The following is a 14,292-nucleotide window of genomic DNA, read 5'->3' as shown; positions in this document are numbered from 1 at the left end:
AACGTTTCGCTACTTGTTTGTAGTGCAGTACTTAATTTTGTCAAGAACTCACTGAGTGATGCTGGGTGGGATGCAAGTATAATGATATGAAGGGAGGCACCTGATGGTCCTAGTAGGGTAGGGTGTCTTCCTGTATTGAGGGCCGCATCTGGTCTGATAGGAGTCTGTAATTCTTTTAAGTTTCAGGCATTTCGGAGATATGAAATTCACAAAGGTAACACTGTTGTTCTCTCTTTCCAGGACTGCCTGAAGGAGTGTCACCGACAGATCGAGATCTGGACGCAGAGCAGCGGTCACAGTCCCGCTCACAGTGCGGAGTCCACCACCCCGACTGATATGCAGGACGTCATGTTCTGACGGCAGAATCCGAGCACCGACCTCCTCCCTCACCCTCGCCAACAGGCTGGGGGCTCAGAGCCCTCTCTGGAGTCCCCCGGGGCCAGCCCCAACACTGCCACTTTCTGCAGTCGGTGACTACGGATCTATGAAGACCCGTCGGCACCGACACGACCGGCGTGGTTGTTGCTGCCCCGCCGGTGTGGGCGTGGGGCCTGCCGCCCCTCCATTCCAAAGGGACGGCCGCCCCCACCATGCCTACCATGTGCACAAGCTAGTCGGGTTGCTAATTTATATCGGATATAAACTGACATAAGCTATCGCTATTGCTACTGCTGTTCTGGGCATGTCTGCCACCCTGAGTGCTCCTCCTACCCGTTGCCTTCCCTTCCGGAGCTCCGCCGCCTTCTCTTCACAACCGCCTCGCCCTTCTTATCTTAACACCAGCGGCGCCTCTTCACGCTGATCCTCCCGCCTACGCCGCCCACGCCGCCCAGTAACGCACCGTAAGGCTGGCGGAGTTTTGTCTCTGCTGGCGCCACTCCTGGCGGTAGACGCTGACAAGTGCCAGGAAAGGTTGGTGATTACCATCAACAGGGCGGAGGCCGCCGGGTGGGCGTGCCCTGGCCCGACCTGCCCACACGCCCCACCTTCCTGGACGGTCGCCTCTGAACTGTGGCCTTGGGGAAGCCTGCTGAAGCACCGAAGAGACAAATATTGGTGTGTCCTTAACTAGGTGAGAGAGGAGCCTTCCGCAATTGGACAATTGTTTAGGTCTTTGGAGAGCTGTTTCCCACGCAGGGGCAGCGGTGGCCGGCGGGGCAGTAGCCACGCTCCGCCTCCTGCCTGCAGGCGTGGCTGGCACCAAAACTGTGATTGATTTTCTACTAATACGAACTCCGAAAATATGAGATATACGAAAAAAGAAAAAAAAAGTGAAAGTGGATTGTAGGACTACTGTTAAGAGAAATTTCGATGTGATATAACCTTAGAGTGGAGCCTTAGCTTAAGGTCACCTGACAAGTGTAGGGTAAGAGTAGGAAGCGAACGACAGATAGGCGTTATTGGTCCCTTTCACCTGGCACGCATTCCCCGTCGGCCTCACCGCCCACTAGGGGTCCAAAGCGTCATAACAGCAAAACCGCTCCATTATGACGAAGACAACGGCTTCAGGACGCAAAGTGTCCATGGCGGAGACAAAGTGGTGGTCAGTAAGGCTTCGACAGCGGTCAGGATTCCTTTTATATTTTTTCACTTTGATTTTATGCTGTTATTTTTACCAAGCTTTCCTTAAATATCTTGGAAGTTTATTGTATCATATTACCTAAGACGAGATGTCTTGTTTGTTCCCACTTGGAAACTTTAGTCTTTTTATATCTACAAATTATAACTATTATTATTATTATTATTATCATTATTATTATTATTATTATTATTATTATTATTATTATTATTGCTTTGTCTTCCTAGACCCATAACTTCCGGCCTGGTAGTTGCTATATGTCGCTTTGATAACCATCCCACCCCATGTCCAGCACCTTCTCAAGATTAGCTTTGATTTCATTTTCCTTCTTTTATTCGCTCCTTAGTTTGAGTCAGTATTGGAAAGACAGTCGGTATATTGTCCTATCGCTCCACACCATTAGCTTCCTCCACGTAGTGTTCTGCATTGTAAGAACTAAGCGCTGTGACTCCCCGCCCCGACCCTCCCACTATTATGGTTGCCAGCAGAACTGTGCACGTTCCTTTTACATTAATTCTTAAGGTGTGTCGCTGCTGTCCAGGCTCTCACTCTCACTCTCACTCTCACTCTCACTCTCACTCTCTCTCTCTCTCTCTCTCTCTCTCTCTCTCTCTCTGATCAAATTCGCGTTAAGACATAGAAAGGTCACTCTTTTATCATTTTATAATTTCTGAGCTGTAAAAAAGTATTATACATATGTATTTTTTTTTTTTGTTGACCATAATAGTTACTTGCATCGTTCCTTTTTTTATCTTTTTTTTTTTCTTATTCTTGGCATTTGAATCCCTGGAGGAGACCCACACTCGGTATCTCGCGTGTTGCCTTAGGTCGTCGTGTTCTCTCAAGATCAGTTAAGGCAACTGATCTTGGTCTCTGCCTCGGTCGCGTGTTTAGTAACTTCCCCTTCAAGCGACCCTCCCGCCGCTGGTGACCGCCTCCTGCCGCACTAGTCCTCCGAAGGGAACCCGCCAGTGTAACCCGACCCTTCCCCCCTCATCGTCACCAGTCCCCCTCCCTCCTTCCTCCTTCCCTCCCTCGCACTGCAGGTTTTATACAGGCAAGACGTGCTTAGCTACTTCTATTTATACTGATTTATTGAAACACAAAAAAAGATACTTATTTAATGCATGTTAGCTTTCCATGGGATTAAAAAAACGTTTTGGCTCTTCGTATGTGTGCGCCTTGGTTGTTGTTAGTATTTTTTATCATGAACCAAGTGACTCGTACGGTTCTCCCTCATCGATGTATACTACGACTACTGCTACTACTACTACTACTACTACTACTACTACTACTACTACTACTACTACTACTACTATACCGGGTTAGGAGTTCCGGGGTGGTCAAGCTACATATGTTTCTAATGAAGGCAACGATGACCTCGCCTCCCCCTCACACACACCCCGGGTAGCCGCCCTGCCTCCCTCCTTAGGTCACTTTTGAAGGCCCTGTCACGCCACTACTCCCCTCCACTCCCCTCCCCCTTTATATGGTGTCTTAAGGTTATCAGACCATGCCCTCTACACACACACACACACACACACACACACACACACACACACACACACACACACACACACACACACACACACACACACACACACACACACACACATACTCTCTCTCTCTCTCTCTCTCTCTCTCTCTCTCTCTCTCTCTCTCTCTCTCTCTCTCTCTAGCATCCCATTCTGTTTGTTTTGGCCACCATGTCACCAGCTGAGATGTCTTCAATCTTATCTTGTATTTGTACTTATAATCATCAACTAGTCAGGTCGTTAACTCATCCCAAACATCACCACCACCACTACCACCACCACCGCTACCAACATCTATACACGTGGAGCAGTGATCGCTACACGCTGTTAGAGACGAAAACTTTAGTCAGTCAGTCAGTCAGTCAGGAGGTGCGTCAGGACACGATTACGTACTTGTTTCCTTTCCCTTACTTGGTTAAGATTATTTTTTTTTATTTCTATTCATTCTTTGCTATTATTCATTGTACCAAGTTACCTACCAGTTACGACTACTACTACTCTACTACTACTACTACTACTACTACTACTACTACTACTACTACTACTACTACTACTACTACTACTGTTAATGGAGCAATGAAAACTGTCTTAAATTTTGCTTCTCTATCTATAACGACGACGATCAGTGTGTGTGTGTGTGTGTGTGTGTGTGTGTGTGTGTGTGTGTGTGTGTGTGTGTGTGTGTGTGTGTGTGTGCGTGTGGCTAAGAAAAAAAACTAACAATTCCTGTGCCAGTATCTACCCAAGCGCTAAAGATATAGATAGTACTCCTCGCTGTCTGCCTACTGCTATCACCCCGCCACGCCACGCCTAAATGCTCGCCTGTCTTGGCCTCACCTCTGAACCCAAACCCTACACCACTCAAAGCCCGCATCCCCCGCCGCCACGCCTCTCCACTGCATATGGACCACTAAGCACTTAAGCATTCCACATTACGAACATTTTTCCCCTCTTGTGGACAGACACGTGTATTGAAATGTGTTCTTGTCCTGTTCTGCGCCGCCCTAACCATCCAGTCACTCATCCAGCTCAGCCAACCATGCCCCGAGTCCCTCCTTTAGCCTTAAACTGTATCCCCGTCACACTTCAGGCAACGAAAAGGCATACTTTATATAGTGTTCTTTTTAAGATATCCTCAGGCCGTTCCTAGCGTCGCCTCTACTAAGAGTATTTATTATTATGATTATTTGTCTGCTGTTTGAGTTATATTTCGAGGGCAGGGTTTTCATTATGCTTATTGTTGTTATTATTATTTTTATCATTATTATTGTTATTATTATTTTCATTATTATTTTTGTTATTATTATTATTATTTTCTCAGGTTGGTAAGACTATATATGCCAGTTTCCCCTTTCGCCTCGAACTTTTTATTATTTTTTTTACTTTATTTAATTATTTATTTCCTGATGATGTTCTACGCTTAATTACTCCACGTCGCATCCTTATTTAGCATTGTACAGACTTTCATGTATGGTAACAAAAAAAAAACTTGTAGGTGTTTGCTTGTAGTCTTTTTTTTTATTATCTATTATAATTTACGGTACACAGAGAAACTAATCTACTAAAACAAAATATCTATTGTGCATGGGTGGTAAAGTACAATGAAGTAAATAGTGTGTACTTCAAATCAGAGTCAGTGGCTTATGTTATACACGGGACGATGTTCACTTTTTTTTTTTTTTATTCTTTTTTTTTCTTTTTTTTTCTTTATCTATTATCATTTTTTTTAGGCTTGTTGACTTTCTCCTCGTTCGTCGTTATATTGTAACTTCTCTCGCACTCCTATATCCTGACTCTTATAGATAATGGAATGTTTAAGACAGTTATGTAGTGGACAAAAAAAAATACAGTATACACCTTTGTAATGTTAACGAGAATAATACATACTTGCAGCTTCAGCAAGGTTGGCTCAGGAGATAAAGGAGATAAGACATTCATGGTGGTGCCAAATTGTCATATATTATCGCTTTTGCTGCCAAATTGTATCATCATCAGACATCCATCGTTATGTTCTGTATTTCTACTTACGTACGTGTTGTCTTCACGCTGTGTATGTGTGTCTTTGTTGTTGACGCGTAACTAGCCAGCAAACAGTTTCGGGGGACGTCGGTTGTACTCTACTATACTACTATACTCTATATCTGTGGGATGCGCCCCCGCTCCAGTGACCACACACACACACACACACACACACACACACACACACACACACACACACACACACACACACATGTACACATCATATACTAAGTGTGTTTATAAAGAAAAATTGTTCCTGAATTAGAGCCAAAGTCACACACACACACACACACACACACACACACACACACACACACACACACACACACACACAGACACACTTGGTAAACAAAACTCTTATCACACCTACTAAAAGATCCCCCTCATTGGGCCATGTTCCTACACAGTTTAGTTTAGCCAAGGGAGGAGGAGGAGGAGAAGGAGAAGGAGGAGGTCTTTTTTTCTTTTCTTTTTTTTTTTTACCATAATTTAATGTTTTTTCCAGTGGTTTCTGTGTACGTGTTTGTGCGTGTGTACGTGTGTCCGGGGGTGACGTGGTGATGGTGGTGGCGGTGGTGGTGGTGGTGGTTGGTGGTGGTGGTTGTGATGGTGCACGGGTGTTGCATCCTCCCCCCCTCCTTCCCCACCATCTCTGCTGACCTCACTCCTGCACCATAGGGTAGAATTCTGGAGTCAGTCATGTATCTTTACCGTAGATGACCAGGGCTATATATGCAGAACTCGTCTGGATCACTATTATTATTTTGTACTACTACTACTACTACTACTACTGCTACTACTACTACTACTACTACTACTACTACTACTACTACTACTACTACTACTACTACTACTACTGCTATTTTTACTCTACTTCTCTTATCTCTCTCTCTCTCTCTCTCTCTCTCTCTCTCTCTCTCTCTCTCTCTCTCTCTCTCTCTCTCTCTCTCTCTCTCTCTCTCTAAAGAAATAAAGCTGGCAAATTTGACCTAGCCACCATTACCTCTTATGTTAGTTAATTTTTTTTCTTTATCTTCTCTGTCCAGTAAGTTTAACCTCTTCTGCCTCGGGTTTACTGTTTAGCTTTTATTTTGGTGCCGTTATAGAGAAAACGTTCTGCATATACGGGTCCCTGGCAGGTTCTTCCTATATCCCAGGTATGGTCCAGTCAAAACCAATCAGAATCAACCAAATAATAGTAATTGCACTCTATTACCTCATTTCACCTCTTGTCTCCTATTGTCCTAAGCCGAGGGATGAGCTCGTCACATGGCCATAAGCATACACAGATAATGTTAAATATATGCGCCATTATAGTTAAGATGATTTTTTAAAAGAAGGAATATGCATTAACTCAGCGTCTTATCCCTTTCGGCTTCAGTAAATTTTTAATATATATTATGAATATATACATTTATATGATTTTCTCTCTCTACGTCTTTTAGGCGTAAATCATTTTTACGCCGAAACCCCAATAGCTGCCACACAGTCAAGGAAACGGAGGTAGCGTTCCTGAATCCTGGCGGGTTGAGGGCGCTGCTGCCCGCCCGCCCAACGGGTGTGGAAGCAACCTCAGTAATGACGCGGCGTCTGTAATGACGAGAACTATTATAGTCAGTGTGAACAGTGTATTAGCTGTTTCTTATATTTTCCTCAGGTGTAGAATGTAAATATGTAAAACTGTAAATATACGATCTATTTAGAAAAATATGAACTCTATCATTTGGCCTCCATTTTTTTCACCTATTTGTTAATTATCCTGTTTACTTGTACGCTGTGATTCTGTTCAACATGTGCTGAGATACTGCTGATTTTGGCAAGTTCAGAAAACTGCTGATTTTGGCAGGTTCAGAAAGAGTACTGAGGGTTAACTCTAAACACACAATACTATCCTCTTCATTACATCAACATACTAATAGACCAATCAACCAATAAATAAATAAGTAAATAAATTAATAAGCAAACAAAATGGAAACATTCGCTGTTACTTGCATCATAACACACACACACACACACACACACACACACACACACACACGGACTAAGGAGTAAATTTAATGTTTCCCTGGCAGTGCTAAACTTTTCTCCACATAATCTAAGTATTTTGCAATGCTTTCTTAAGCCTACCATTATTGTGTGGCTGTTTTAAGGCATGTATTCTGTAACGCTTCGCTCTTTCACCATCATTGCTTTCCAAAGGCTCTAGTTGAAGATACTCGTGTTTTTAAGGGTATATGGTTCTGGTAATGGATCGACAAGAATTCTAGTTTATCATAAGGGAAACAGTCTTGAAAACCCGGCTGGTTGTCTCTGTGGCCTTACAGAATTGTCGTGGTGAGAGAGCAATGTGTTTCGGAATATGGGCCTTAGACTCGTGCTGCAGGAGAGTACAGACTAGAATAGTGTCAAATGGCTGAGCCGCTGACAGCAGTCCTTGAATTTTGTTTAAATCGAACTTAGCTGTCTTACGGTGGCAGCCTTTCCCTGGGGCTCACTTTGAGCTGTTCAACCTTTCACCTGTACCTACCTGTGCTTGTCATATTAAAGCACTTCTACACTATTTTTCTATTATTTGACCTTCACTGCAGGAAATATGTAAGAATGTGGTATGCATGTGCTTATGCGTGCAATCATCTTAACTTGAGATAGAGGTGGAGTAAGAAAGTAAGAGAAATGGAAGAAGAAGAGAAGGAGGAGGAGGAGGAAGAGGAGGAGGAGGAGGAGGAAAAGGATAAGGGCGGTAATACTATAGTTAGAGACGCTTTATTTTAGTTACCCCTTGATATGTTTGGTTTTCTATGTAACATTTAGAAGATGCCAGACCAAGACAATATTTAGTTAAGTGTCCCCTTTAACCCTGCGGTATGCAACTATCAACAGTATTGTCAGTAATATATGGACCATTCATAATCATTAACAATATATATGCAAGTGTGGTGAAGCATTGATAAATGTGGCGTGTTTGTAAGTGTTTTCATTTTAGAGTTTTCAAGTTTGTGTAATTCACCTCGGTCGTCTGCTGGTCACCCAGCCAGTCTTCCCCATTACGGAGCGAGCTCAGAGCTCATAGACCGATTTTCGGGTAGGACTTAGACCACATCAACACACAACCCCTCGAGTTACATCCCGTACCTATTTACTGCTAGGTGAACAGGGGCCACACATTAAGAGGCTTGCCCATTTGCCTCGCCGCTTACCGGGACTCGAACCCGGCCCTCTCTATTGTGACTCGAGCGTGCTAACCACTACACTACGCGGTGTGTGTGTGTGTGTGTGTGTGTGTGTGTGTGTGTGTGTGTATTTACCTAGTTGTATTTACCTAGTTGTAGTTTTTACAGGGCCTGGGCTTTATGCTCGTGTGGCCCGTCTCCATATCTACACTTATCCAATTTTTCTTTAAAACTATACACACTCGTTGCTGACACCACTTCTTCACTCAAACTGTTCCACGTGTCAACACATTTTTGTGGGAAACTATATTTTCTAACATCTCTCAGACATCTTCCCTTTCTCAGCTTTTTACTATGCGATCTTGTGCTTCGAATGTCATATTCTTTTCTCAGGATCAGTTTCTCATTATCCACTTGGTCCATTCCGTTGATCAATTTATAAACTTGTATCAGATCCCCTCTCTTCCTTCTCTGTTCCAGGGTTGGTAGATCCATAGCCTTTAGTCTCTCCTCATGTGTCATCCCTTCAAATTCTTGAACTATTCTTGTAGTCATTTTTTATAGTCTTTCCAACTTCCTTATGTGTTTCTATTTATGAGGAGTCCACACTACTCCTGCATATTCCAATCTGGGTCTTATTATAGTACTTATCAATTTCTTCATCATTTCTTTGTCCATGTAGTGAAATGCTAATCCAATATTCCTTAGCAAATTATACGTGTGTGCGTGTGTGTGTGTGTGTGTGTGTGTGTGTGTGTGTGTGTGTGTGTGTGTGTGTGTGTGTGTGTAATTCACCTCGGTCGTCTGCTGGTCACCCAGCCAGCCTTCCCCATTACGGAGCGAGCTCAGAGCTCAAAGACCGATCTTCGGGTAGAACTGAGACCACATCACACACAACACACACCGGGAAAGCGAGGCCACAACCCCTCGAGTTACATCCCGTACCTATTTACTGCTAGGTGAACAGGGGCTACACATTAAGAGGCTTGCCCATTTGCCTGGTAACCTCTGTGTGTGTGTGTGTGTGTGTGTGTGTGTGTGTGTGTGTGTGTGTGTGTGTGTGTGTGTGTGTGTGTGTGTGTAATCTGTCACCACCTGAACCATTACTTCCACACTATTGTTATTATATATTATCACTATTACAGTACTACTACTATAACCACCACCACCACCACCACCACCACCACCACTACTACTACTACTACTACTACTACTACTACTACTACTACTACTGGTACTAATATTACCACCACCACCACCACCACCACCACCACTACTACTACTACTACTACTACTACTACTACTACTACTACTACCACCACCACCACCACCACCACCACCACCACTACTACTACTACTACTACTACTACTACTACTACTGGTTAGTACTACTACTACCACCACCACCACCACCACCACCACCACTACTACTACTACTACTACTACTAGTATTACTGCTACTACTACTACTACCACCACCACAACAACAACAACTACTACTACTACTACTACTACTACTACTACTACTACTACTACTACTACTACTACTACTACTACTACTACTACTACTACTACCACCACCACTGCTACTACTACTACTACTACTATACTTTTCCAGCAGGTGTACCAGGCGAGGAGATAGCATCCAATCTTGACTACCACATATCGAGCTTTTATTCCATTCAGTCTTATTCTCTCTTATAGATTCTTTGTAATTAGGTAACATTTTCTACAATGCCGCTACAGTACAACCAGAGAATTAACCCCTTCAAAACTGAAACGCATTTTAACATGACTTTTGGGTATGATTAAACAATTTTATCTTCATTAGGAAGGATATATGAAGGTCAAAATATTAATGGTCAGAGTCTTTACTATTCTAACCACCTATGTAAGTTTCTGAAGCTGTATAAAATCACTAAATAGTACCTAGAATGAATATAAAACAGAATAAAGGGGACCCGTTGCTGAGGCGACCTACCAGCTGAGTTGATCGACCACTTCAATCTGTCAGCTGAGCGATGGCCGCCTCTTCGCCTGACAGTGACTTGGGTTCCATTGACTGTTTCCAAAATTACACTGCTCCGGAGGTATTTGTGCAGGGCCTAGCGGGGCAGATCAACCAGCAGGATGTAGAGGCCATCATAAGGGCGCAGAAGCAAATGTGAGTACTTGTGATGTGATGAGAAACAAAGGTGAATGTCTGTGATGGTCTATTGAAGTGTTTTGTTGTGGTGAGCTCTCTCAAGTGTTTTTGGTGTCGTGTGTGGGTGTTTTTTTTGTTATCAGTATTATTTGGCTCTGTTCCTCCACACACCCTCCATTATTAATTTAAGTAATTCCTTTTTATTTGTTTATACTACTTTTTAACACCATTATAGTGACTAACAACTGATCTGCTTAGGGTACACAAGTCTGGTTGTTTTTTTTCACGATATCAGTATTATTTGCCTCTCTCCATCCACACACCCTCCATTATTAACTTATGTAATTCTTGTTATTTGTTTATACTACTTTTTAACTCCATTATAGTGACTAACAACTGATCTGCTTGGGTACACAACTTAGTCATTCCTTCTAAAACACATCTATTTCAGTCACTTCTTCTCTTAAAGACTGGCATACCCATAGAGTTGTAGCCATACTATTTAAATTTTTTTTCCTCTCAGGTTGCAGCGATTTGAGAAGACAAATGAGATGCTCAGTAACTGCAACTCCCTGTCAGCCACTCGCTTTGCTCTCGCCCAGAAGGAATTCAAGAAGCACACTGCACTCCTTGTTGATATGAAGAAAGATTTAGACAACATTTTTAAGAGAATCAGGACTATAAAGACTAAACTTTCCAATCAATACCCAGCAGCCTTTGCAGGTATGAGTGTGTGTGCGTGTGGGTTTATCAAGTTGTATATTACTGGGTTCGAGTGGGGTCCATGTATTTTATCCAACTTTTCCTCAAGTTTATGCACAATTTCTGTTGAAGTACAGTCTCTTCACTCAAGCTGTTCCAGATGTCCACCATCCTTTCTGTGAAAGTGAACTTTTTAATGTTCCTCAAACATTGACTTTTCATGATCTTCTTGGAGTTTCCTTTCATTTGTCTATCTTCATCTTCTATCAGTGATACCAGGTCTATTTTTTCCATACAGTTAACTATTTTATACACTGTTATTAGATCACCTCTCTCTCTTCTATCTTTTAAAGTTAGTCCTATTTCCTTCAGTCTCTCTTTGTAGATAGAATGCTAGCTGCTATGTAACGGCTCCTACATACCACTTGTTTGGCTTATATGTACCATTGTTGGGCTGCTATGTACTGGCTCTTATGTACCACTACTTTGGCTTGTATGCACCAAACAAGGCTGCTATGTACCAGATACCAAGTAAGGAAATAAAAACACACAAGGAGATAAAACACAAAACCATAAACATATTGAAATTGTATACATTTATTAAAAGTTGTGAAGCAATAAAATTCAGCAAGCTGCACATTGTTAATATAATGTTTGTTCTCATATTTCATCCAAACAACACAACCATAAACACAAAACCATAAACATGAGAATTGCATACAATAATTAAAAGTTGTCAAGCAATATAATTTAGCAAGCTGCACATTGTTAATACAATGTTTGTTCTCATATTTCATCCAAACACAACCATAAACATATTAAAATTGCATGCAATAATTAAAAGTTGTCAAGCAATAAAATCAAGCAATAAACATATTAAAATTGCATACAATTGCATATAATAATTCTGTAATCAAAGTTTCTTATTGCACTTTACATCTCTTTAAATTATATTTATTCATTGCATTTTTTCGTTTTAATTATCACTGTGGTGATAAGGTACTTATGCGTTAATACTATCTGAGGTACATAGCAGCCATGCATGGTACATAGCAGCCAGGGATGGTACATAGAAGCCGGTGGTACATAACAGCCAACGGTACATAGACGCCTGTTCCCTGTAGATAAGGTCCTTCATCTCTGGCATTATCTATATAGGTGCTCTTTGGATCCTTTCACATGAGTGGAGACTACACCACTGGTGCATATTCAAGTATGGGTGTTATCATAGGTGTTGTGAGTTTTTCATCACACTCATGTGTGTTTTTGTGTGTGTATATATATGTTGTTGTTGTTGTCATTGTTTTATGTGTGTTGTTGAGAAAGAGGATGTGAAGTTCTGTAACATGGGATGTGCCTTGGAGAAATTCAGCAGCTTGTGATTTACAGTTGCACAAGAGGAAGCCTACAAAGAGGAGGAAGAAGAGGAAGAAGAGAAGCCATCCACTAACCAGAACTCAACCCTATCACGGGAAGATAGTGTCAAGCGTACGTCAGTGTCCGGTGAGAGTGGACACTCCAGCAACAAGTCTGAGCGAATGGAAGAAATGGAACAGTCAAGTGATGGAAGCCGACCAGATGCAGAGAGACGAATGAAAAAAACTGCGAGTAGTTCATCAGACAGCAGCAGCAGCGGTGCTAAACTGTCCAGCTCATCCTCCTTTGACAACTGAGACTAAATGTGATGGGGAGGGAAGGAAGAGTATGATAGTAATTATTTGCTCACATCATATCATGTCATCATAATTTAATTATGGAAAGTAAATCATGGTCTAGTTTCACTTGCTTTTTAGTTGTTTGTATTTGTTTTATGGTGTACAACAACATCAGCAAACACATCCAAATTTAGGACTATTTTGGAAGTGAAATATATATCATAGATTCAGAGAGGATGAAAGGATTTTAATGAGTTACTTGGCTACTCATACAGTATCAAGATTAGTGTCAATGCTGTTAATGTGCATGCCTTTCCACATGGCACATTATGAAGTAAGAATGTGCTGACACATTAAAGTATTCCCTCCTGATGAATACATTCAGCTGTTCATTATGAAAGAATATTCAGATGTAGCAAAGTTGCATTTACCTGTCACTAGCCTTATTTACAGTCAACCATGAGACTTGAAAATACCTATGATAACTTTTTTTTTCCAGATATAATTTTTCCAGATGTGTTGTCAGTTGTCTTGATGGTAGTGTCTCTGAGGGGGAAAGGTATGGATGGTGCAGATGTGACATGCTTGTTCTGCTGTTGTTTTTTTCATTTTCTCTTCTTTTTCTATTTGAAGAGTCTGATGTAGTGAGATACTCACCATCACACAGTGTGGTCAGTATGGAACCAATTCCTTCTTTCTCTTGGATTTCGAGAAGTTGAGAAAGAATGCTTGTGAATGTAAGGGTATGGATGGAGATGCAGTGTCTTATAGAGCTCCTTTATTGTGGATGTTGCTCTAATTTTTGTACATAGATCTATTCAGTCACTTTCTGATGAATGTGAATGAATACAGGTGAATGTATGTATGTAAAATACATGTCTATACATATATATTTTGCGTTGGCAAGGCAATAACATGACATAAATATCAATAAATTTTCTACAGAAATGTTTATCCTCTGAATGTGAATAGGAAAGTAAATGCCATGAAAAAAGTTGGATATTAATATTGCTTGCTTCAAGAAAATAGCTATAGTGATCTCATCAATTTACTAAAAATGTTACAGTATTTATTATATGTATTTTCTTCTGTGGATTTCATTCTGCATACCATTAGCCATTACTCAAATATGATATTGCAGTCAGTTTATATTGTTCCAAGAAGAAATGTTTGTGATTGTTGTCAATACCTCAGGCAGCTTGGGAGGATGCCAGTTGTCTTGGCTCCCACACAACACAGCCAATCATAATGGTTTTGTAAATATTACATGATTACACCCAGTAGATCTTGTGAGTTAGTAGTTGATTCCTGTGCAAGCAGAAGGGTGCCTGTCACTCAATTTTTGTACCTGATAGAGTAATAAAAACCTTATGCAGTAAAATTGTTTTATAATGGAACACTCAAGATTCATAGTTAATTTCTAATGAAATATACAGCCATCATTGTCACCATATTAGGTGACTCGATCACTAAAACTGTTCAACAA

The 14,292-nt window shown here is 41.5% G+C and overlaps 2 protein-coding genes across 2 annotated transcripts in view; both read left to right on the top strand.

Annotated features, from left to right (window-relative positions):
- The window catches only part of LOC123500051 (G1/S-specific cyclin-D2-like), a 63,727-nt gene extending 58,374 nt beyond the window's left edge, over positions 1–5,353 (top strand). The window contains exon 5 of the mRNA XM_045248672.1: positions 241–5,353. Within this exon, the coding sequence (XP_045104607.1) occupies positions 241–357 (117 nt within the window). The 3' untranslated portion in view covers positions 358–5,353. The remainder of the gene's footprint in view (positions 1–240) is intronic.
- Positions 5,354–10,301: 4,948 nt separating this feature from the next.
- LOC123499615 (kxDL motif-containing protein CG10681-like) lies at positions 10,302–14,187 on the top strand. Its single transcript, XM_045247903.1, has 3 exons — positions 10,302–10,467; positions 10,973–11,172; positions 12,541–14,187. Exons 1-3 carry the CDS (start codon positions 10,325–10,327, stop codon positions 12,822–12,824), a joined length of 627 nt encoding a protein of 208 aa, XP_045103838.1. The 5' UTR covers positions 10,302–10,324; the 3' UTR covers positions 12,825–14,187.
- The last annotated feature ends 105 nt before the right edge of the window (positions 14,188–14,292 follow it).

The sequence above is a fragment of the Portunus trituberculatus genome, chromosome 50 (genome assembly GCF_017591435.1).
Source record: "Portunus trituberculatus isolate SZX2019 chromosome 50, ASM1759143v1, whole genome shotgun sequence".
In the NCBI taxonomy this organism is placed as follows: Eukaryota; Metazoa; Arthropoda; class Malacostraca; order Decapoda; family Portunidae; genus Portunus; species Portunus trituberculatus.
The sequence above is the reverse complement of the archived record's forward strand: the minus strand, read 5'-3'. Positions and strand labels throughout refer to the sequence as shown.

Excerpts from the sequence above, each read along its gene's own strand:
- LOC123499615 (XM_045247903.1), top strand. The coding sequence starts at position 10,325 with ATGGCCGCCTCTTCGCCTGACAGTGACTTGGGTTCCATTGACTGTTTC. Across the intron at positions 10,468-10,972 it reads ATAAGGGCGCAGAAGCAAAT|GTTGCAGCGATTTGAGAAGA; the intron begins GTGAGTACTTGT and ends TTTTCCTCTCAG. Across the intron at positions 11,173-12,540 it reads ATACCCAGCAGCCTTTGCAG|TTGCACAAGAGGAAGCCTAC; the intron begins GTATGAGTGTGT and ends TGTGATTTACAG.